Consider the following 23,932-nt stretch of genomic DNA (forward strand, 5'->3'; position numbering starts at 1 on the left):
TTTAATGTAATATATAAAATAAATTTTCTTCCAATGTGTGATTATTTACAGCATGTGAAGCTTTACTTTTTTAAGACTGAGCTGCCAAGCAATTGAGCTGCAGGTTTTTATTTGGGAACTGAAAGAAATACACCATATGATCATGAATCTCTTTGTATCATGTAGTATATGCTAACAAGAAAACCTTTTGAAAACTGGCCTCAATGTAACCTTAGTTGTTCTTTTAAAAGTGTTTTTTTATAATATTCAGGTGTCGTCTCAGTGTCTATTAATCAGATGTTACTCTGCAGTTTAAGACCAAAAAAGTTTAGGTTGTCTGGAAATAATTTGTCCTATTAACTTCAAATTACCTCTCAGTTTTTTGCTGAGAGCTAGATGCAGTATAAGCATGCAGCATGTTACTCCCAGAAGTTTGAACCTATCTGAATGTGAACCTCATGCTTTTAAAATGCAATCCTAATCTGTACCCAGAAAAACAGCATTATTTCATAAATGACATGAAAAAACTTGAAGAGGTTGTCTAAACAACTGAGACACAAACTGCGTAACTCAACTTGCTATTTTGAAGTTAGATGCATTTTTGCATGCTTAGCCTGAAAGCAAAAAAAGGGAAAACTTGTAATCAAATGCCACATTCTGATAACTGTGAATACTTTCATGGAATAATCATCTCTTCCAGATAAATTTTTGGGAGGAAGGGTGGTGGTAGTCTGCTAATCAAGTGTTCTGAAACTAAAGGTATTGGGGGAACAGAGTATCATTTTTTTGGATAGTGATACAGCAGTACCCAGTGGGCCAGTGTAGATGCCAGGCATAAGGGTAAGTTTGAGTTTATTTAATTAAACGAACTTGTTAGGGAATTATGCTTTTGCTACATGGATAGAGAAATAAATTTATACTATGTGAAAGTAACCAGGTTTCCAGTATTCAGAATTTTCTCAACATAATATAAAACAAATGGCAATTCTAAAAATATGCCGCTTTTCTGAAGTGAAGCAAACCAGAAGTCTGTTAGCCTGTCAGTGAGCATGTTTAACTCAAATGTTGATGTTTTCTCCTATATTGTCCATGGAATGTATGAAATGTTCAGTGATTCTTTAGAAGATATCACTGTACAGTCTATCTAGGCATCTGTTTCCTGCTTGCTAAGTAGAACCCTAAAAAATGTTTATTGAGAGAGAGACTACTTTTAAAAAAATGTAATGTAACAGCATCCAGTCTAGGTTAAGCAAGAATGCATTATGCATCTTCCTTGTGTTTAGTGTGTTTAAGCTTTCGTGAACTAAATGGGAGTCTCTCCTCTTAACTTGCTATGCAGAAGTGCTGTGTGGAGTCTGAGTTTCAAAGCACTGTTGTAACTTCTCCAAGCAATTGATCATCTTTTGTTTAAATAGGTACTTACAAGCAGACTTGGAAGCTTTTGATATTAGGGAACTGAAGTCCAAATTTGATGTGATTCTCTTGGAACCACCACTGGAAGAATACTACAGAGAGACTGGCATTACTGCCAATGAAAAGTGCTGGACCTGGGATGACGTAAGCGTTTTTCTTGCTATGGAAAGGATTTAAAACATGTACTTAAGGATTAGTTTGAGGACTTAAATTGGTAGCAGAATGTTTTAGAGATGTGTTTAAAGAAAAATGGGATGTGTTTCAAAACCAAAAGTCTAGATTCTTATTAAAAATAATTTTTATATCATACATATGCCTACAGTGTTTGTGTTAAAAGACATTTCTTTCCCCGAGGAGTTTAAGGAATTAGAAATACCATTTTGTTTTCCAAGAGCCTGATGGAAAACTTAAATGTACTAAGTGGATTTTCTGTCTACTCCCAAATTCAGAGTTTCCTTTTCTCTTTGATTTTTGCTGTTGAAATTCACAATACCTCCACTGTAAATAGTCCCTTGTTTCTTGAAATTCTTGAAGAGGTTTCTAAAGTATGCTTTTTAATACATTGATCTTTAGTCAAAAGAGTAGATGAGTATATGTCACTGATGTACCTTCTTTCACTGAAGTATTGACTAGGTATGAAATTTTAACAATCCAATTGTAATCTTGAGAAGCCTGACAAAATAGATCAATCTTGATTATGATTTTTTTTCTTGTATTTACATATTCCTTTACCACTTGGTCACCTCAAAGGCTTTTTGAATAAGGAGAAATCTCAGCGTGTAAGATGTGATCTTTCTCAAGATCAGTGTAGGTGTTTTTGTTTTATTGAGCTTCAGATAACTGAGTTACAGAAAAGATTTAAAAATTGTTCCAGTAGTAACACAACGTAGATGTAAAGAAGAAAACAGTCAAGACTTAGTGATACATAACTGTTTTATGTCTGTACCTTTTCTATAAAGTCAGCTCTAGAAATGTAGGGTGAGACCTAGAGGCCTTGAAGTACTGAATCTCATTAAGCACAGCAATTTGGTGACACGAAGCATGCTGCCAAGCTTGAGTATTCCTTAATTTGGGCATTGAACAAAAAATCTTGTAGTACTAATGTTGAATACCAGTAGAGTGGTCCTAGTCTACGTATGTACATTTTACCCATTTATAAACAAAGAAACCATAAGAAAACAGACCATCTCTAGCAGTAGAGCAGAATAGCTGGTTAAAAACTGTTTCAGTAACCATGTCAGTAATTCTTAGATTCAGGCATATTGGTTGGAATATGCAGTTAATAAGTACATATTATTCAGAGACCCTATTTGAAAGGTATGCAGATTGTCTTTGTTAGCAGCTAATTTGTTATAATACAAGTGAATCATTGGATTGAAGCAGCTGTAGTGGAGATTTTTGTCATCTGTCTTCTATGCTGTTTGGAGGGAGGGTTATGAGGGGGACAGCTTCCTTGTAGATTAGATTGAGTTTGTCTCCTAAAGCCAAAACCTGTGAGTATGTAACTTCAGAAGTGAATCAGTCAAACTAATCAATCAAGTGAACAAAATAAAACTCAGTCCACCTTTAAGGAAAGAATTTGAAAACAAAGATATTCATACCCGTAATAATAGATTAGGTGTTAAGGAATGTTAAGGAGATGTTAAGGAATAGATAGCTTCTGTGTTAGCCATCCTGTTATGTCAGGCAGAAATGATGCCTGGCAGTGTTGTCTGGTGGAAAAAATACTCTGTCCTAACAGAAAATCTGGAAGTTTTCTTTCTTTTTTTGAGTAAGGAGTCATTCTCTTAGTCCTGAGTTGTATCATCTTGGACTGCCTTCTTCTGCATTATTTTTCTTCACAATGATGCTGAATGAAGCTTAATTTAATGTGTTGGCAAGTTACAGATGAATCTCTTCAATTTGTACTGAGAAACAGCTGCTTTGCGTCTGAAGTTATTTCATCCTGCATGTTTCTCGTTTGTCATTGTTGAACCACTGTCCTGATAAATTCTTATTTTTTTCTTTTTCTGAAAGTGAAAATGGAGAGAATGTCTTTTCTATATGGTAATAGGAATTAGGCTATGTGTATTTTTTATTATTTTTTTATTTTAAACATGTTTTCATAAGCTTCACACAAGTAACTTCAGGGCTCAAAAGAACCAGAGCGCCCCTGTTCTGTTACTAAATCTTTTTACTACCAAAGAATGATGCAATGAAGCAGTGGTTTAGAAAGAAAGTCACGTGGATTGTACTAGTCTTTTAAGAATGGAATTTTCTATGCAGATAGAATTTATGCTAAAATAATAATCAAGCTGATCATCAACTACGTTGAAAATATACACGTACTGATAAGTTAACTTGCACAACATGCTTTCTGGAAAACTATTTGAAGAAGATGGCCATAGAGATAATGCTGTCTGAACTAACATCTTTAATAAAAGTGCTTTCTGATGGTTTCTGTGATAATGCTTCAACACTTGTTAGCTATTTATCCTGGTATAATTGAGGGTTATATACAAAAAATAAGTAAATATTTAATTCAGAAACATTTTATTATTCTTAGATCATGAAATTGGAAATTGAAGAAATTGCTGCCCCAAGGTCATTTGTGTTTCTATGGTGTGGTTCGGGAGAGGGTCTGGATCTTGGCCGAGTGGTAAGACAGTGTTTTAATTCAATTTATCAGGGACATGCTTTAAAGTTTATTTTTATCATTGACTTTCTCCATATAGAATTCTCAGCTGCAAAGGCTCAGAGATATTTTGTTACTCTGGTAGAGGATATGTAATTTAAAGTGGATTAAATACATTTAAGTGAATCTGGCATTAACTGTTTTGATACTAAAATTTTGCAGATGAGCTGCTGTGACTGTGCAGAAGCACAATTCTTTCATGACTAGAAAGCTGTACTTCTGTCTTGTTTTTTGGTGCATGCATGTTGCCACAGGAGCAGGTTGCCATGTTTAATGCATTTAAATCATTGGTTTTTAACAAGTCTTAAGTTTTCTGCTAGAAATGTTCTTTCTAGTAGAAATGTGCTACTGTTTCATAAAGTAGGACAGAACTGTGTGTGTGGCACTGTTAAGCAGATCTTCTCTGCTGTAGTAAGCTGTGAGGTTTTATTACCCTGGAAGATCTTGGAGTTTTAGAGTAATCTTTGTGTATACCATGGTAGCACTGCTTCGTGTTGGAGCTGGTGGACTAAGAATTTCCAGTATGCTCAAAACATTCTTTTCTTAGTTTGAGCAGTGCTTTATTAAAAAATGATACAATATTTGTTAAAAGACAATCTGTGGTTACTAATCTATTGGCTTTATCACCTATTTTTCATTCTGAGGTTGGTTAAAGTAGTTTTTATACATACGTATGATTTTGGTCATGGACTTGCTCATAGTAGCTGGACAGTTCTTGACCACAGCCGTAGCTGAAGGAGCTTAGGTCTCTAATGCTGAATTTCCTTCTTTTGCAAGAATGCACAAGCAGGAGTTAAAGGTTAAAAAGGCTTATAAATAGGCTTGTAAGATGATTTCTTAGTTTGTTTTTAAATACAGAAGAAGAAAAAACACAAAGTGATAGTAAAGGCTTTTGGCTGTTTATCTTGTCCTTTATAGAATTTTATTTGGATGTAAAACACTACCTGATTCTCCACTAATACCTGCACAGGGCCAAGGCATCTGTTGTTTTGACTAGTTCTGATTAAATTTTTAAGTGTCACGAGGTTAACAAAAAAATTAAAAAAATGTGTGCCCAGTTCAGCAGGGTATCTGTGCAGTGGTTAGATATTAAAAAAAGTGGTATGTAGACAAATCAGTGTGTGCGTAAATGTTTTGTTTTGACAGCTTGACAAAACATAGTACAGTCATGCCAGTGAAGTAGTTCATTCATCTGTGACATATTTCTCTTCCAGATACCTTTTAAGAAAAGTCAAGTATCCATATTAGTTTTCAGTTTAGGTTCCTTTAGTTTTTGGTGTACTGTGAACTGTTTTATGTCTGTAACATGTAGTGTCTACGCAAATGGGGTTACAGAAGATGTGAGGACATCTGTTGGATTAAAACGAATAAGAACAATCCTGGAAAGACGAAGACACTAGACCCTAAGGCTGTTTTCCAAAGAACCAAGGTAAAGGTTGGGCTCGATTCCTCCTCTGTTCCCATCCTGTTCCTTCGTGCTAATCGAACACCTGGTGCTCCACAGCAGTTGGTGACCTGTTTTCAGGGAAGTGTATACCAAGGCTTCAGAGTTCTTTTCCACAAAGTGCATTATATGAAAATATTCACAGGATGCATGATGAAATTCTGTCCCCTTCTTGACTTCACTCAGCGTGAGGTACAGAAGTATCATCTAAGTTTAATAATGCATTGTAAATTTCTATTAGAATATTCTAAATGTGATACTTCTGAGCCTCATTGAAATGCAGATGGCAGAAGAGGGTTTGTAGATTGAGGGAACAGGAACGAAATCCTGAGAGTGAGAATGGAAAAATGTATAGAAAATGCTACTGTACATTGTAGTGTTTTTGTCTTCTGGGTCATTTCAGTCATGGGTGAATAGTAAATGAGCACTATTAGTAAAACCTCTTGTGTAGCACACAAGCTTCTTTCCATACCAGAGGGGAGAAGTTGTTGGTAGAGGAACATCTTTTGGCTGGAATTAAACTTGGCAGAAGATCTTGGCTGAATTTGATGTCTGAATCTTTAAAACTGTAGACTATAAATTGATGTAGTCATGAAAAATCATTGCGGAAGATTGGCTAATGGTTCTAAACATATATATTCAGGTATGTGCCCTGAACTTGAACCAGACGGAAGACTGTCAGGGACCATAGTTTAGTCAGCATCTTCCTGAAGATGACTGTCATGCACAAGTGACAGAATCAGTCAGCTTGGTTTAAATTAAGCAGTTTCATAGGCATGTGTTGTAGATGATGTGTATTGCAAGAGATGCAGAGGACAAAAAAAATGTATTCTGATTTAAGAGACTTAAACGTATATTATTCAAGACCTTAGAAAAAAGTTAATAGGATTAATGAATTATTTTGTGTATACTGTAATATAACTGTGGCAGTTTTACTGAATGCAGAGCATTGGCTGATAATTTAAAGTGTCATTAACCTCTGGACTCATTCTACATTCATTACTTATTCATTAGTGTTAAACATCCTCTACTCTGTCTCAGATTTGCAAGCTTTAAGAAGTATAAACTTCCCTTTAAGATATCTGGAATCTTTCTTTGACTTGCATTTACATTAATCTGAAGTTTGTTTGAAAGTGTGTTGTATTAGCTATAAATATTTGTAAGTAAATAAATACTGTATGTTTATTGTATACGGTATTGCAAATATGTGCAGCTTGCTCACGAGGGAGAGGCTAAAACAGGAGGATTTGGGGGGCACTTTCATGTCTTTGTTAACGGAGGAGAATAGTTTCTGGTATTAGGGAATTTCTCTGTTTATTGAACAAGGGTTGGGCTGAGGTCACTACTTATGTACTAAACATGGAAAATTCAACTAGGTTATTTTGACTAAATAGCTCTGTTGTGCAAAATATATTTACCAGTGATTACAATAGCAAATACTGTCCATCTGTGTTTAGTTCAGGTGTCTCTCCAGATGGAGGCTTTGTGCTGTGCTACCTGTTGTAGAATCTGCAGTGCTAATGAGTGACATTCCATATATTATGAAAATAAGGCATTTTGGATAGTTCTTCTAAAGACTAGAATCATGAAGCTTTGCTTGATGGGTAATTTATTTAGCAGTGTTCAAGCTTTTATTTAGGTACATATAATGTCCAAAAACGATGCAGCTTCCATGCAGTTGATCAACTGCATATATTTGATAGGTCACCTATTTCGCCTTTCATATTTATTCACTAACTCTTAAAACCCTTGCCAGAAGTCTGGAAATGATTACATACTTTTGTCTTCATCTTCTTTAGAGCCGTCTGGTGATGGTTAGTAAATCAGGGCTTTATGGTATCAGGGAAAATAGCTCATTTGAGGTTTAGTATTCCCAGAAACAGAATCTGAAATTAGTATGTAGAGCCTGCATTTCATCCTGTACCGGTTAGGGTGATTTCTTATTCATAGATCCTACGTACTAGTGAGTTCCAGAGATCTATAGCATCCTAGAGGAAAGGAAAGCAATGCTTGTTACACTTAAAGAACACTTTTAATGCTGACAGAATTGACTGAGATTGTACTGATAGCTTCATAGTGGTTTTACTTTTTGATGCAGCAATATCCTGTAGAAAGGAATCTGAAGGTAAAGGCTATTTTTGTAACAGATACGATATTAAAAAAATAGATCTGATTTTCACTGTTGTGTGACTGAGAACTTTGGGAATTGTTTGTATGAAAAAAGGTAGGATCAGAATGCTGATACAATAAACTGTTCTCTTGCTTTTACCTTTACCTTGCGCTTTCTTTTCTTGTGGCGATTTCTCAGCTTTTCCAGCCTAAAGCGGCTCTAACTTTGCTGTAATTGAAGAAGTTCAAATATCTTACCTCATCCTCTGAGTTCTAGCACTTCATAGCGTGTAGTTCACCACGCCAGGTAACTGGCGCTCTCTCGGCTTTGTTTTCAAACAGCCCTTTTGGTAGCTTTTGCTCGTTCTGTTTTTCTAGTTCATGCTTCGGGCTGTTTCTGTATAGCAGTGAGATGTACCGTGCCTAGAATTTCCTTCCCTTAACCCACGGGTGCCTGTGCTGTGGCAGTGTGTGACGGGTGCTCTTCTGTGTTGTCTGTGTGTAGGAGCACTGCCTCATGGGCATTAAAGGAACCGTGCGTCGCAGCACAGATGGTGACTTCATCCATGCTAATGTAGACATTGACCTGATCATCACAGAAGAGCCTGAAATTGGCAACATAGAAAAGCCTGTAGAGATTTTCCACATCATTGAGCATTTCTGCCTTGGACGACGACGTCTTCATCTTTTCGGAAGGGACAGTACAATTCGACCAGGTACCTGAGATGTTTATTTTGTCAACTAGTTAAATTTTAGTTTACTTTAGTAGCCCTCTTCTGTTATCTGAGGCCACTTGATAGGTTCTGGTGGAAGCTGAGACAGTAATATTTAGTCCTTCTGCACTAGCTGCAACTTCAGACAGTGCAGTATAGATTTCAGTAAACCTTTTGAACAAGTTGTGGCATGAGCCAAAGTGTTTGTCCATCTTGGTGACTTCTCTGTAGGGGCAATTAGTAGGGAGTGAGAAGCCTGCTGGATGGAGAAATTCCCAGGTTTCCCTACCCTTCTGTTCCCGGACAACTAACCAGCCTGATGTTCTTCAGCAGAGAAGGACTGAGGCATCGCTGTGACAGTATCAAAGGGACTTTTCCATTAGTGGCAGGAGCATCGCATGGAACCGTACCAAGTGATATTACGGTTATAATTTCTGCTCTTACTGTTATGTTTAGGAACAAGTCCAAGTCACAGACTCAGGTACCACTGTTTTCTGTTTAGTTTTATAAATACTTCTTTTTAGAAGTAAATACTTGCTCAAACAACAAGAACGATCTTTAGGCTTTTGTGCTCTCCATATCCTAATTGAAGGTGAATGCTGAAATTGTGCAGTATTCTACTGGAATACTGAAACGTGGGTTTTTTGTCTTTCAAGGTCAGATTCTGTATATTTCCTTCCTACTAAACTTCATTTTTTTGGACTTAATAGTGAAGTAAATGCCACAGCAGCTGTAAAAATTGAGATGTCTTAATCATGTGCAAGACACAGCAGCAGAACTCTCTGCTTGTAAAAATCATACCAGTGTCCTACAGAGGTTTCCAGAGGTATGTCATAGGTCAGAGAATAGATTTCAAGGAGGTGTGTGTTTAATTTATGTGAAGATCTGTCAGTCATGAAGCTGTGTTGTTTGGAAACTGTGACAACTATAATTTTTTCAGAAATAGCTTATTTTTTTTAACCAATGTTTTTTCACCTGTTCATGTGTTTAATTCATCAGTGAGTATAACAAAATTCAGCTTTCTTTTTTCCCACATGGCATGTGTTTACACCTCTCAGGAGCATGATTTCTTTTTCTAAACTGATTTTTAAATCCCTCTGAGCTTGGTGCTAGACCTGTTGTCGGTATCTCAAGAGCTAGTGTCTTACACTGGGTGCTTTATTTAGTATGATAGATAACGTGGAAATATATGGATTGAAGTGTACTGCATTTTATTTGTTTAGATGGTCAGGCTTTCCAATTTGCCATGTATGATGAAGTAATTTTGCTGCAGGAGAGTAAAGGCTGCAATAATAAGATATATCTGGACACAATTTTTGGCTTTTATATCAGTTGTCAGCGCCACTTCTGCCTTAAAGTCTAACGTGAAATACAACACAATGGTCCTGGTTCTTTCAGTTATCCGTGGCACTGGAACAGGGTCCCTGGGACCTCGGTGCACAGGGCACCAAGGCTGCTGAAGTTCAGACGCAGGGTTTGATTTTTGGGTGGTACTGCGTAGAGCCAGGAGCTGCACTCGCTGATCCCTGAGGGTCCCTTCCAGCTCAGGATATTCTGTGATTCTGTGGGTGCTTGAGGTGACCGACTTTGTACCTGGTGTCATGGGTAGTGCAGTCGTGCTTTACGCACTGACAGGTGCTGTGAGCGTTGGTCTCTGAACAGTGTATAGCAACAGCATGACCTTTTCAAAAATAAAGGAGATTGGAGGATGGCGAGGTAAAAATGCTGTGGTTTCACTTGATTTAGATTCTTCTAGCAGTTCTGTATAACACTGTTTTATACCAAGTAGAGATGAAGAGTTTGGATGGCAGAAGAGAAATGGATACAAGTCCAGCCATGGTCTGTTTTACTGAATATGAATATTAATATCTGTGACAGAAAAAATACTGCTTTTTCTTTTATTGTGATTGGAAAAAGTGGTATATCAGTAGAGGAACTGTAGGCAGTATTACTTAAGTACATATCAAAGTACTGTTTCGGTTTTGCTTACATGACTGTAGATTAATGAGAGTAGTGGTTATTGGCCCCTCCTATTCTTTGGCTTGCCTTTGCTTTGAATTTTCATGGTGATGTCTCAGTGTGGTTTGTGTGTGGGTTTTTTTTTTTTTTTTTTGTAGAAATGCATTGTTCAGGCATTACTTCAATGCTGTAGTAGGTGAATTCTCATAAGTTAGTGTCACAATGTCATGTTTTTCTGATTCAACATTTGTATTTTTAAATTTAATGGTTATCCTGCTATTAGGTTGTGTACTTTAAATCCCTTTATTTTTGGGAAGTTGGCAGAGCATGCTGTTTTTTTATTGATTAGCACTTTGAATATAGAATTACTCAATTTGTGAATCTCCACAGTGCTCTATGAAGTATGAAAACCTAAACAAATAGACCTTCTTTCTTTTATTCTTGTTTTCCGTATTAGCATGTTGCTGAGATCGCTGAACCACATTTTTCTTCATTAAAATGATGCGAATGAAAGTTAAATTTCCTGTGACGTTTTCAAGTGGTCAAGCCTTATTTTAGGCCCAAACCCAATTTTAGTTCATATTCTGAGGAGATAGGCATTTAAATCAAGTATGTTCCTGCCTCCTTGGTTCACTTGGTGAAGCTGAAGTGCTCACTGAACGTTATGTTTGTACATGAACATGTTGGCTTAACTCTTTAAACTCTGTTTTCATATCATGGGATTCAGCAGCATTGATATTTTGCTGTGTTTTCAAATGTGTGCTTACTGAATGCAGTGCTCCTGGCTGCAATGTCACAGTTTGTTCTTGGAGACAAAGTTAAACACCTTTCACAAAGAGGGGAAGAAGAGGAGGAGATTATCTTTAAACTAGATGAATTTACTGGTCTGGTTTACAGTGCAGTCCCAGAGGGGCTAGAAAATGTAATATAGGAACAAGTGAAAAGAGCAGGCAAAGTGGTATTGTAAAACCACAGCCTGAATGTTCTCATATCCATATGTAACCAGAAGAAAAACAAATAAAAAACCACAACAAACCCAACCCAAAAAGCCTGTACAAATGTCAAAGTAACATCTTAACTTTTCAACAACTGTGGTTTTTCAAGAGGTGACCTCTTCATCCTGTCCAGTACAGATGACATGTAGATAAGGGCCTTTCCCCATCGCTTGTGGTGGCCTTGAAGCACGAAGTTAGTGCTTTGGTTGACTCTGCTTCTGTTCCTTAGGCTGGCTGACTGTAGGACCCACCCTCACAAACAGCAATTTCAACGCAGAAACATATTCTTCATACTTCACTACTCCAAATTCCCACCTGACTGGCTGCACTGAAGAGATTGAGAGACTTCGGCCCAAGTCACCACCACCCAAGTCCAAGTCCGACCGGGGTGGTGGCGCCCCAAGGGGAGGAGGGAGAGGCGGCACCTCAGCAGGCCGAGGAGAGCGGGGCAGAGAGAGGAACAGAACTAACTTTCGGGGTGAGAGGGGGGGCTTCAGAGGGGGTCGTGGAGGTACCCACAGGGGAGGCTTCCCCACGCGCTGACGCCTGCTAGGAAATCACTTCTTCCCCCAGTCCCTTGCCTCATCTCCAAACCTTTTTCTTAGTCTTGCTTTTGCTAAAGTGAATTATTCTGGGGACTCAAGCTAGATGACTTTTAAAACTGTTTTTTGTGCAAGCAGTTCCGAATACTCTGCCTTTCAGTGACTGGCCTGGCACATCACCTCACTTGGCAGGCAGGATCCTGCACCTGGTGGCACTAAGCTCAGCCTCCCAACGGTTTCTGTTGTCAAAGCAGAGAGCACCATCTGTTCAAGCCATGCATAGGACTGAAGCGAAGATACTTGCTGTTCGCTTACAAAACTTGCAAGCTGTGTGTTGTTTTTTTTAACTGTCACTTTCTCCAAAACATGGATTCCTTTTCCTTCCTTGTAGGTCCGGGTTGGGGCTGACTTGCATTAATAGGATGGAATGGGCATAAAATGCAGTTCTGAATTGCATGGTAATAGCAGACTTATTCTCTTATTCATGGAAGAAAAAGTGCTGTGTCTATACTGACACCTGTTTTAACTTCTTTTAAACCAAGGAACAAATTGAATAAATAGAATTCTATTTTTTTCTTATTTGGTTTAAATTTCCCAAACTATTCCTGGGAATAGGGAACAAGTTTTATTTTTCATTTGTGAAGTATATGCACTCGCTCTTCATGTCAGTTGTGGGAAGAGTGGTGATTCTGTGCAGTCACATGTTGTACTTTGTGAAAGCAAGAAGTTGTACGTTTATATCCAGTCCAGAACTTGTACAGGTCTGGATCATTTCTTGAGTAGGGATTTTCACCCAGCCTCTGGCAGTAATAGCCTTGTTCTTTGGTAGGGAAAACCAGACCCACTGCAGAGCAATTGCAATGTTTGTAGTAGAAAGACCTCGTTAGACACCATACTGGAAATTGAGGTGATGTGAGGTGAGTGAGTGCTTCCTGAGCACAAGCAGCTGAACAAAGAAGGCGCAGTCATCAGACTGATTGCTTTGCTTTGCCTGTGGACCCCACCTGCATTGGGAATGGATTGTTGGTGATCAGCTCCAGAGAGCAGCATGAAAAGAAAGCGCTTCACTGCGGTATGTACACTACTTGCTTTCAGCAGAGCTGCAACTCTGAGCTTCCTGGACAGTACTTGGTAGAGTGAACGAACCTGGCTGTTGGCATCTCAAATTCTTAGGTATGGATTTGGGAAAATTGGCTTTTAAGTCCCAGTGTTTATCTGTTGAAGCCAAGCTTTTAAGTAACTGTCCTGTAAAGCAGTGAATTATTAAACTTGTTTATCAAAGCCAGTGTTGAAATAATTTTGTAAATATTTTGTGGGTTTACTTTCTTCTTAAGGTTTTGGAATAAGTAAGTTTTATTGTGGTTTCCTACCATTGTGGTTGTCTGCTGTTTTTAAAAAAAAAAAAAAAAAAAGGGGGGGGGGTTACTCAAGTTTTCTTTCAGTGCATGAAATCTTAGCACAGAGGTTTTTGTATGATCTGGTCAATGTCACTGCCTTGGTGTTGTATGTATTAAGGAGCTGTTAAAGGGTAAATGAAACTCACCTATTGCTTACATTTTGTTTTTTCCTGTTAGATCTGGAAAGCTGAAGAAGGACTGGAAGGGGGAGGGGGAAAGGGGTCTGGTTAAACATTGTGTTCACTTGGCTGTCAGCAAAGTCTGCCAAACACTACTGAGAACAGCACTTGGGAGTTGTGTTATGCCACAGTAAGAAAACATTTTCTTCTTGATTTTTGCCTTAATCATGTTCTTACTCAAAAAGTAAATACTGGAGACACTTAATCAATCTTAAGAAGGTAGCCTGTGTGCCAGTGGCATATTACATATTTTTTTTCCTTGGTTAGTAGAAAATATTAATTTTCATTTCCTTCTTTTATTTCTATGTTCATAGCTGGTAGTTTGGTTCTTAGACTGCTCTTAACATAGAAGAGTGGGCTGCACTGAAGATGGGACCTAAAAAAGAACCGAATGAGCCCTGCGTCTGTATTGGTTTGCAGAAGCAGGGATGTTGCTTGAGACTTGTGACATGAAATTAATTACACATGGTCTTGTAAACAATTCTAGGAAATCCCTCTTGAATACGCGAAGTTGAGTTTCTGGGTTTTTCCTTCAAAGCTGAAATAGCTGAAGTAGTGTAAGAGGGGAAAAAAGAAGTCTGCTGTTCCAGAGGGTGTTAGATTGTATTTGGATGGGCCAACTACACCAAGGAATTGTAATGTTTACATTGGTAACAAGTAACTTGCCTTACTTTTCTAATAGAGGTTAACTGGCAAGGAAATAAAGCTTCCTGCTTGTCACCTGTGAAGGAAAGATGCCTTCTGGTCATATTCTGAAGGTGCTGTTTCAACAGTGGTGGCATGCCTCTAAAGGTAAGACAGTAATGCATGGATGTAACATACTTGTGGTTGTGGAATGATACTTAGAAAATCCTGCACTGTTTTTTATTCTACTTAAAAAAAAAAAAAAAAAAAAGACCAGATGTTTTTACTGTTTAATCACTGATGATTTGAGCCACATATAAAGTGGTGACTAGAGATGAAAAGCTTTGAATTTTATTACCAGTGGTCAGTTAACTTCTCAGTTTCAACACTTTAACAGAAGTAGGATAACGCTCATAATTGGTGAAGTCATGAATATTTCATTTACAGTAAGCGACATAATTTGAGTATGTTATTCTTGAAGATTAAAAAGCCTAACAAGTTTCCTTTCCAGTTTTAATAAATGCATAATGCCACCAATCTGATTTGGGACGCCTGTCTAGGTCTTGTCATGCCTCTCCATTCTGGAAGAGGTTTGTAGTACTTTGAATATCGTATACACCCTCTGTAAATTAGGCGCAGGATTTGACAATTGCACTGACAAGATACTCAGGATGTTCTGGCATTTTGCGTCAAAGGGATTTCAAAACATCAGTCAGCTGTAAATCATTGTGTGATTTACATCCAGCCTAAGAATTGTTTCTGCCTCAGATACAGCCAGCTGTGATAAGTTGGTTGAAATGTGAGAGATGCAGTCCTCTTGGAGATTTCTGAGGTTTTTCTCCAATGCAGTATCATGCACATGGACTCGGTGTCTATGTTCAGTCACTGAACACTTTGTTCAGTGGAGTTTAGGCTGCAAACAATTTTGATCTGAAAATGGGAGTTAAATAGCAGAAAGTCAAGGGATATGGTAAGTAACGGGTGGTACAGAGCAGGTAAGTGGGGGTACAAAATGGTTCTGCTGTCTCAGTAGGTTCTTCTTACTAGATTTGTGTGTGTCAAATGGAAGGAGTAAAATGTCACACTGCTTGTGATGGATCTCTCCTTTTCTTTTGGCTTCTACTCAGATCTTAATTCTCCTAAGGTGGAAGGCTGTAGACGTTTTCCTATTGTGTGAGGACATAAACCTGAATGCAGCTTGCTGAATACCCACCCCCATGAGAGGACAATTCGGAAAAAAAAAAGTCCTCCCCTCCTTCATTGTTTATGCTCGCTTACACTCACCTAAGAAAAAAAAAGTTACAAGAAATGAGGATGGAAGTATCTGAATAAGTAGTAACTGCTGTTATTTTTGTTCTTCCAAGTATAATTTTGACAGCTTCTTTTCTTTCCTCATGCCTGAAACCAAAAAAGCAGGGGGTAGTCTTATAATTACATAGATGCTGTTGTGATTCCACCAGTTAGCAAAACAAATGGCTCAGTTGTTGCTTCTTCCAAATTCATGGAAGATGTCTGTGGGTTTTTTTTGTATGTGTGAAGGGCAGTGTAAAAATTGGCTTTAATACGTAATACTGGCTTGCCAGGCCACTAGTTTTTGAAGTCTATTTGAATATATTAAATACTTTTTAGTAACTTGTCAAATTATGTATCACATCTCATTCATAACAGCTTTAAAACAATTGGCTTAGCCAACACTCAAGTCTATAAAAATAGGAACTGTTAATCAGTAAGAGCAGTGCAAGGTGGAGCTCAAAGTCCTGGTGCTTGTCCAGAAGAAGGGTGTCTCAGTGCAGTTGGTTGGTGGCCCTGCATAGCAGAACAGAGGCAAAGAAAGGTTTATCGGCTGTAGGTGTGTGACTTCAGTGTTCAGCGTGGCTGGTTTCCTCCCCTTTTGCTGGGGTGGTGCTGAGGCTGCACAACACAGCGTGGTTTGGGAATGTCTGTAGTCAGAGGTCGCTCAAACAGGACAGCAGTGGTGCCAATGGGTATGGTCCCACTGCCTTTCTGCAATGCTCCCTTTTCATTGTGACCCAGCTGCTGTGAGCAAGTAGAGAAGCGCTGTTGTTGTCTGGCTTCTGTGCTACCACAACCAGATGTCCCTTTCCTTAAAGGCACATTCAGGCAAACCAAGCCTTTACCTTCTAGCCCTGTGACGTGACGTGGATGACATTTGAGAGTGATGCTGGGTATTTCTCCACCTCCTCTCAGAGGTAGTAATGCTGAACACTTGCTGGTTTGTGTTACCAGTTTTGTACATTTATTGATGTAGTTATGTCTGTAATGCCAAATGGAATTTGGGGAAGTGGCAAACCTGCTACCAACTGTATTGGCTAGCTGCAGCACCAGTGATCAATTTTCTGCTGCTTTGGTCTGAAAAAAAAAAAAATCATCTAATATGGAAGTACGTTCATGCTTTGATCCAGAATTCTAGCTGTAAAGCAGGTGTCCTAAAGCTGCTGATGAGCATTATTTATGTGGCCTGAACCGACTAAGTCGAAGATGCATGTCTGTGGTACAGCCACGGTCTTCTGGCCATCAGAGGCATGGGGTAAGGAAATCACTTCTAAGCATGGCTGGGGCAGGAGCTATCTGTGTGAGCAGCTCGCTGTCCTCCTGCCTCTGAGGGGGGACTCCTAGTCATTGCAGTTGGCCTGAGCTATTTGTTCAGCGGCTGGGTACAATCATTTTCCTAATTACACTGCGTGCCATGTGAGAATTGCAGCATCTTTCCCCTTTCCTGATTCACAGGGTAAGTGGTTTTTGGTTTTTTTTTTTTTTTTTTTTTTTTGGTTTGTTTGTTTTTCTAAAACAGTTTACTTGTCCTGTTTTTCATTTGTTTTTCATCATGCTGTTTTGGCACATTTGAGACCCAGTTTGCCCCTTCCAGTGAGTGTCCTTATCATAAACAGGGCTTGATGCTAATAGGATCCAAACACTGAAAGTCTGTAATCCCAAATAAGCTTGCCTGTCCTTAAAATTTGAGTAGGAGACGGTGACCTACAGTAGCCAAAGCCGTAGTCTTTGCTTTTGGACATATACCAAAAACATTTATGCTGTATAGGAATTAATTGTTGTTGCTAATTTAACTTTGCCATTTTGCCTGACCTCTGAAGTCTCTTTATGATCTTTTTATGTTGTTTTGCTCTGTGTCCAGGGAAAGGGGTAGAGAGGGAGTTGTATGAACCCTGAGGCCAGTTTCCATTGCTAGTTCTTTTAAACTAGCCCTGTACAGTGTCCCGGGGTACTAGTTTTAGATGCTGCTGTTTAAGAGGTACTGTGTAGCTTTTGACAGAGGCTAAGAGCATTTAAAAAAAAAAAAAGACCTTAGTCTATGACAAACATACATACTAATTATATTTAATAATTGCTTATGTCTTTACACTTAAGAGTTGCTAGTGTCATTTTTTTACAAAGTACACTGATGGGGAAAGGCAACAAATACTTTTTACAAGGTAACATCTTCAGCTACAAAGTGCTCGTTTTGACAGCTGAATTCAGTTTGAGTATCCTTTTGTAATACATTCCTTTGTTGTAAGAGTTCTTATTCAATGCACAAGGACACAACTGTTCTGATAAGCTGTCAAACCAAAAATATGCATTGGCCTGCTTATCGTATACATGAAAATCAGTAATACTAATTAGTGACACTAGCATGGTCAAAGGCACTTCTTTTTTTAATTGAGGCCCAAGTCTGATTCTTTCTTTTGAGGTGGTTTTTCGGTCGGTCTGTCTGCCTTTCGGTGAAACACTGGTATTTGTAACAACAGCTTTTCAAGTTTGCAGAAGTTCAGATCTCATGCACGGAGGCATTGGTCCTACAGCTACAACCAGCCTGAAGAAATGTCTGAGGTAAACAGCTCATCCTTACACGAGGATTTTGGCTTTCTAAATTCTACCTTAAATATTGATATTTGTAGAAGTTTATTTTTCAAAGCGTTAACTGATGAATAAATCAGTTACTTGAGAGGAAGTCACTGTAATAGGACTGGTATTAAACACGAGGCTTTCTTTTTATAGCACCAGAACTAACCTTTGGTTAATGTGTCAACTGTCTTATGGTTGACCTGCCACTGTAATTTTGAGGGAAGCAGATGTTTAGCTAAGTTGTATTGGGAGTATTCCAGTTAACATAAAGCCAAACATGTTCAATTTTGAAAATTTAATTATATAGCATTTTAAAATAACTGCTGCCCTTAAGACTGGGAAATTGTACCATAACAGTGTGGCATTAACTACGCAACTCAGAATAAGCATTGCTCAATTACCATTTGTCCTGTGGTCAATTGTTAAACTTACTCAAGTCCAGTTTTATATAAACCGAGGCATTTTTGTGTCCTGAGTAACCATGGGTGTAGAGGGTTACTCAGAACTCTGTTTCTGTAGAAGCTAATAACGTGTCTTTTCCAGGAAAAAGTGGATTATTGTTTAGAAAATTTACATGCAGGACGTTGAAGTACTCAAATCAAACTACAGGATTGCCATAAAACCTATTCACCTGTATGCCTTAGAAAAAGCAGCGTCTTATAACTTCTTCCTCTTCTATGTAAATTTTTTTTAGCATCTTTCCTGGCTCTTAGAACGCTTTATGACTAGCAAAAGGAATAATTAGTTTTCTAAATTGCATTTTGATACTTGAAAATGCGTATCATATGCTTTTAAGCATTGACAGTTTGAAATCTGGCAATTCAATTTAGAGAAAGAATCGAGACTCCTGAAAGATTACTACCTGAGCGCAGAACTTCCTATTCTACAGCTGAGTAAGTAAACTAAATATTCAGTGAGAGTTGTGTGAAATGAAGCTGTACAAAAAGAGCACAGAAAAGGTTCAGTAAAGCACAGCAGAATGCCTGGGTACAGTGAGGTTGTGGGCTACCCTTCAGGCACCAATTACTGTCCCTCTTGCAAAATCAAAAAGCAACTGACAAATTATGTACTCAAGTTTCCTTAATTGAGCAGCTGGCAGATCTCTTTGTGAATGCAGCATAAGAAATCCACATAAGAAGCTCCTCCATAAATACTCTTGTCTTCTACCAGGAACTGTCGGAAAAGCATCTCTGGCTGTTCCCGCTGTTTCACTATCATCAGCTGAAAAGAGGTAAATATATATATTTAAGATACAGTCATGCTAAATGCTAGTACCGCTTTTCTGTATCTATTATTATGTGCTACCAAGGGGGGGGGGGGACACACATTAATAAATCCCCACATTTCAGTAGCTGTGTTTAGGAACACAGGAGCAAGACTTGCGTGCAGCCAACAGCTAGTGCAAAGTAAGGTTTGCACAGTAAAAACAGTGACCTTCAGACTGCCTATCTTTGAAAATCACCTTGGATGGAGAACTAGGTACATCTGAGGTACTTGCCCCTAGAAGGCATGCTAGAACTCCCTGGTGTACATGGCCATTCCTGCTATGTAAAGCCTTGTACAGCTACGGAGAAGTTTCGTCAAAGCCTGTCCTGTTCTGTTCAGCAGCTGTGAGGAACCAGTTGAGGCAGAGACAAGTCTTACCTTCATGGTGTAGGGCTTTTGGCTCTGGATGTGCTCCATTATTGACTTAACTTTCTTAGAGTATAGATTGTCCAGGTCAGGCAGTAATGTCTGTTAGAAGTGAAGCATTGCAGGTTGTTATATTCCAGTTGCATCTCTTACAAATTCATACAAGACCAGTTGCTGATATTTACGGTGTGACTTACTGTGCATTTCATTCTAAACTGGGAAGTGCCACCTCCTTCACAAAACCTTGTAGAATAATTCATCTGTCTGTAAGGCATTTTTCAGTTTAAAGTAATCAGTGTTAAAATTTATTATCAGGAGACACTTTAGCTATTACCAAGTGCTTTGTTCCTGTTTGAGCAATACATATTCACTAGGATTTTAGTATCTGTCATAGTGAAAGTTTAAGATACTTTGAAAGCTTCTCTCTTGTAATTGCTCAGAGGGTAAAAGCTTATTACAGTTTTTTTGTATTGCTTTTGGTGTCTTAATACCTTCTGCTGGTCACCTGTTTCTCCTCTTAGCTGAATGATGAATGCTGAAAATCCCTCTCACTGGTCTCTGACTACCATAAATCATAAATTCTGAAAAATTTGACTGGTTTCTCTTCATATACTCACAGCTTCTGTGCTGATGTGTGCAAAGGATGGCACGTTGAAAAGCCCTTGAATGAGCTCCGGGGGTGTGCTGACCCCCAGCCACAGGAACATGCTCAGACCGTTGGCCAGAATGAAGGTGCCTCCTTCTGAGAGACATTTCTCAGAGCAGCGGATGGCAGCTGGGACAGCATCACTCTTCAGATCCAGGCTGTGCTGTGGGACAAAAGTCAGAGTTGCAAACCTGGTGATTTTAAGGTAAAAAATAAAGATTAAAAGGTTTATCATGCCTTAGCAGCTCCTTTCCAGATGAGAGGAATATATAGAGAGCGCAGTCGCACTTTTGTCAGTTTACACATTGCATGCTAAGGAAGACTTCTCCACAGTATTAAGATGCTTGCATGCCAGTGCTGAGCTTTACTAAAGTGGGCACCTTTCATTAGTCTGGGCAAAAATCTTGTTAGAAGTACAGTGAGAGGATGCTGCTGTCGAGGATTGATCATGCTGCTTACCCATTTACTTTAAACTAGAGCTTCTGCACTCCCTCCTCAATTTAGTTCAGCTAGCAACTACATCACTGTAAAAATACAGTCCAGCTTGGTCATATAACACTTGCCTAGCACAAAGAAAATCTGCATCTGTACAATTTAAAACATCACAGTACACTGAAAGCTGTCCTCACTGAAAATGAACAGATGTGCAGGCAGCACACTTACAATTGGCAGAAGCTGGGGGTAGAAGAAGAGCTGGGTGTCGGCCACCCCCATGGCCATGACCAGCTGCCGATGGTAAGCTCTCTCGTCAGTTGGAATTTCTGGTCTGCCAACGAGAACGCAGCTCTTGAGCAAGCAGTTCATGTACACTGGCAGCACCTTCATCGCGTCTGGAAGGATGAGCTGAGGGACAGGGAACACATGTTGTTTAATGTATCCCACGTGCTGGGGAATGACAGCTGGGCTTTCAAACATACTACAGCTTAATTCTTTTCTTTGATTTAAAAAAAAATAGGAGGGGAAATATAGGTCTAGAGCAAATATCTCATGGGTATTGTTTCTAACATTTGGTCTTCACTGTCACTAAATGATTTATTGCCCAGACTTGGGATTCTTAGAAGCACATTACATGGTATGTATAAGCCTAATTGGAAAATACAGTCTAGAGGAGACCAAAGGAAATAATAACCTAAACAGAATGCCTCCAAGATTGTTGGGAGTGCTGCAGCCTCACTATTAACTTCAGCATTCACGTAGAAAATAGCCAATTTTTACTCAGAAAAGTGGGAAAAAAGCCACCTTTTCCAGCTATCTTTTGAAGTGCCTCAAAAGCTGGAAGAGATGTGGCAATATCTTGGGAGTTGTAAGAAAAAGTCAGGTTTAAAGGTTTATAGGATTGGAGTTTAGTCCATCCATCTTTGGATCTTTTTTTGAACTGGGAAAATACTTTTTTCAGAAACAGTTGCTGAAAGAATTTGAAAGCACCTTATTCAGTAAACTTCCCCTCCCCCCAATATTCTGTATATATAAAAAGGGGAAACTGACGATTATTACTAAATTTGACAGAATTTGAAAATGCTAGCAATAGCATAATCGGAGAGAATTTTCAACTAGTGTGGAATAAAAGTAACTATGTTTCAGAGCTTCTTACTACCCTTTGGTTTAAAAAAAAAAGGAGTTGTTAAATTGTATTTTAATCACCATGGATTTTTTTTTCCCTAGGAGTATGGTCCCATCTAGACATCAGGTATTTATCCCTCCAGCACTCTTTGAGAGAGCTACACGTAAATTCAGGTTGTTTACTGAGTTACAGTGCTATTTTCAACTTTGACAATAACAGTCTTAATTGTCAAAAATCAAAATACTAATTTTTTTTAACAGTACAGAAGAAAAAAATGAAAACTTTTATTGTGAACTAGCATATAATTTCAGCAGGAAGAAAACCAGCTGTCTCATCTGTCTGGTATGAGCATGATAATCAGCTTCCTCAATGGCACTGCCATTTGTCCCAGAACAACAGCCTCCATATGCTGCAATTGCTACCACTGAATCAAACCTGCCATTAATTAGACTTGAAAGAAGATGAAAAAATGAGAAGTATGTCCTGAAATTTCCCTTTCTGGCACCGCTGACATTGCAGGGGTAGTTGTTCCTCTGCTGCAATAGCCTGACTTAGGCAGGGAGGTCCTTACCTGGCTTACTGCCGATGGGCTGGCACAGTTCTTGCGGTAACACGCCAGCATGCGAGCCGTCTGATTGACCAGGATCTCTCTGACTGTCTTCAGGGGTTGGCTTAGAATAGCTTTAAAAGCTACAAATACAGAAGAACAAAAGAGTATGTTAATAACAGGGACACTTTCAGAGTATCTACATTTTGCTAGTTTTTAATGTAGTAAAACTTACCTCTATGGGTGCCTTTTCAGTCTTTCCTGTATCATTTTAGAGGATGCTTATTAATCTTCACAAAAAAAAATGCCTATACGCTTTTGTGCATTACCTATTTCTAGCTACCTTCCCCAGCATTATTTTTACGGTATGTATATCTGAATACCTAATCTAGTTCTCTTTTCTACTTTGTAATAGAGTTGCTAGTTGCTGAGACTTGGAATAGCAAGTTACAAAACACAATTTCCCACTAGGCAATCACTTCATCTCTCCTACCTTCCTCTTCTTCCACCCCTAGAGAAAGCAAAAAGGAAACAAAACCAATCTGCTATAACTTTACCTGACTTAGCGAAGAAGTTGATAAGTGCGTCAGTCTCGCAAGTCTTGTAGACGTCAGCTAACTGGGAGCTACAGTTTAAACCGATATTGTGTATGCGCAGTCTTCTTTGTCCACTTATTGATGTGTAAAGGACAGCACACTGCAACAGATGAGCCAATTACCATTCATTTCGAGTTTAAAACAAAAAGTCGATCCTCAAGGCGTCCATTGTGTAAGAGCCACCACTAAGTGCATAAAAGGCATGCAATTAGTCCCAAGAACAGCCCAGCCTAGTAGTGCTGCTTCAGCATTAATGAACTAGAGGAACACCATACCTGTACATTTTGTGGAAGTAGATTAGACATGTAAATGCATTATAAAAATTATTAGCTTTAAAAGTATATAAATGTCATGAAAAGTGTACAACTACATGACTGATTGAAAGGCTTATTATTCTCTCATTTGCTACATACTGATGGTATCATCTGAAAACAAGAGACCACTGATTAGAAATTTGTAAAGCATCCCCTGTAATTGTGTAGTATTTGAACATGCTATTAAGAAGAGTGCCCCAAAGGAATGTAACTGAAAAGACACCATACAAGAGATCAGACGCTTCCTGAGAAGTATCTGCTTAGCATGTTATCAGCAACAGCAACACAAAAACTTAGTAATCTTGAAAAATGAAGGGGGGGTCTTCTTACATGAATAAATTGCTTATGAAGTGACATGAAGTCCTTCAAACCCCACCCCTGTATCTCGTCCCTTCCACTGACTTAGATATTAAAATTGGAGGGGTAATTTAAGAATTTGCTTATGACTCCAATTCTGCTTTAATATAATGTTAGCATTTGGGAAACCCCTTTTCCAAGTATGAAAAGTAAAGGAACTGAGCTCAAGCTTTCCTGACTACTAACATTTTGCTGGCACATGCTCGTTTCCTAGCACCACAATCAAAAAAGAATCTCATCATTTTGTCTACAGCTACAAACCGAAGTCTGCAGGGCAAACACCAACTGCAGTTGACTGCAGTCAGACGTGCACTGGATCTGCCGCATATCTCTGTCACAGGGAAGCCAGGTAAACACAACATCTACATGGTACGCACTTTTCCTGTC

At 38.7% G+C, this 23,932-nt stretch overlaps 2 protein-coding genes across 13 annotated transcripts in view; one reads left to right on the forward strand and one right to left on the reverse strand.

Annotated features, from left to right (window-relative positions):
• Nucleotides 1-23,932, forward strand: part of METTL14 (methyltransferase 14, N6-adenosine-methyltransferase non-catalytic subunit) — a 48,284-nt gene that overhangs the window by 18,002 nt on the left and 6,350 nt on the right. For 3 of the 10 annotated variants that reach the window (XR_010831319.1, XR_010831316.1, XR_010831313.1), the window contains 10 exons: nt 1,395-1,536; nt 3,938-4,030; nt 5,379-5,495; nt 8,125-8,335; nt 11,516-13,001; nt 13,403-13,534; nt 14,087-14,196; nt 19,063-19,123; nt 20,144-20,375; nt 23,799-23,894. Coding sequence is in view for 1 of the 10 variants with exons in the window: in XM_048066298.2 (XP_047922255.1) it covers nt 1,395-1,536; nt 3,938-4,030; nt 5,379-5,495; nt 8,125-8,335; nt 11,516-11,829 (877 nt within the window). In the remaining 9 variants the exon portion in view is untranslated. Of the gene's footprint in view, nt 1-1,394; nt 1,537-3,937; nt 4,031-5,378; nt 5,496-8,124; nt 8,336-11,515; nt 13,114-13,402; nt 13,535-14,086; nt 14,197-19,062; nt 19,124-20,143; nt 20,376-22,795; nt 23,895-23,932 lie in introns of those variants that run through there. The other 7 variants (XR_010831318.1, XR_010831317.1, XR_010831314.1 and 4 more) reach the window with 6 other exon arrangements.
• LOC106038610 (protein transport protein Sec24D) overlaps nt 16,786-23,932 on the reverse strand; it is a 52,897-nt gene continuing 45,750 nt past the window's right edge. For all 3 annotated transcript variants that reach the window (XM_066996477.1, XM_048066289.2, XM_048066288.2), the window contains exons 18-23: nt 22,836-22,974; nt 22,303-22,421; nt 20,834-21,013; nt 20,142-20,333; nt 19,537-19,626; nt 16,786-19,113 (exon numbers count right to left, since the gene is read on the reverse strand). In XM_066996477.1, the coding sequence (XP_066852578.1) occupies nt 18,973-19,113; nt 19,537-19,626; nt 20,142-20,333; nt 20,834-21,013; nt 22,303-22,421; nt 22,836-22,974 (861 nt within the window). In that variant the 3' untranslated portion in view covers nt 16,786-18,972. The remainder of the gene's footprint in view (nt 19,114-19,536; nt 19,627-20,141; nt 20,334-20,833; nt 21,014-22,302; nt 22,422-22,835; nt 22,975-23,932) is intronic.

Source organism: Anser cygnoides, chromosome 4 (genome assembly GCF_040182565.1).
Source record: "Anser cygnoides isolate HZ-2024a breed goose chromosome 4, Taihu_goose_T2T_genome, whole genome shotgun sequence".
In the NCBI taxonomy this organism is placed as follows: Eukaryota; Metazoa; Chordata; class Aves; order Anseriformes; family Anatidae; genus Anser; species Anser cygnoides.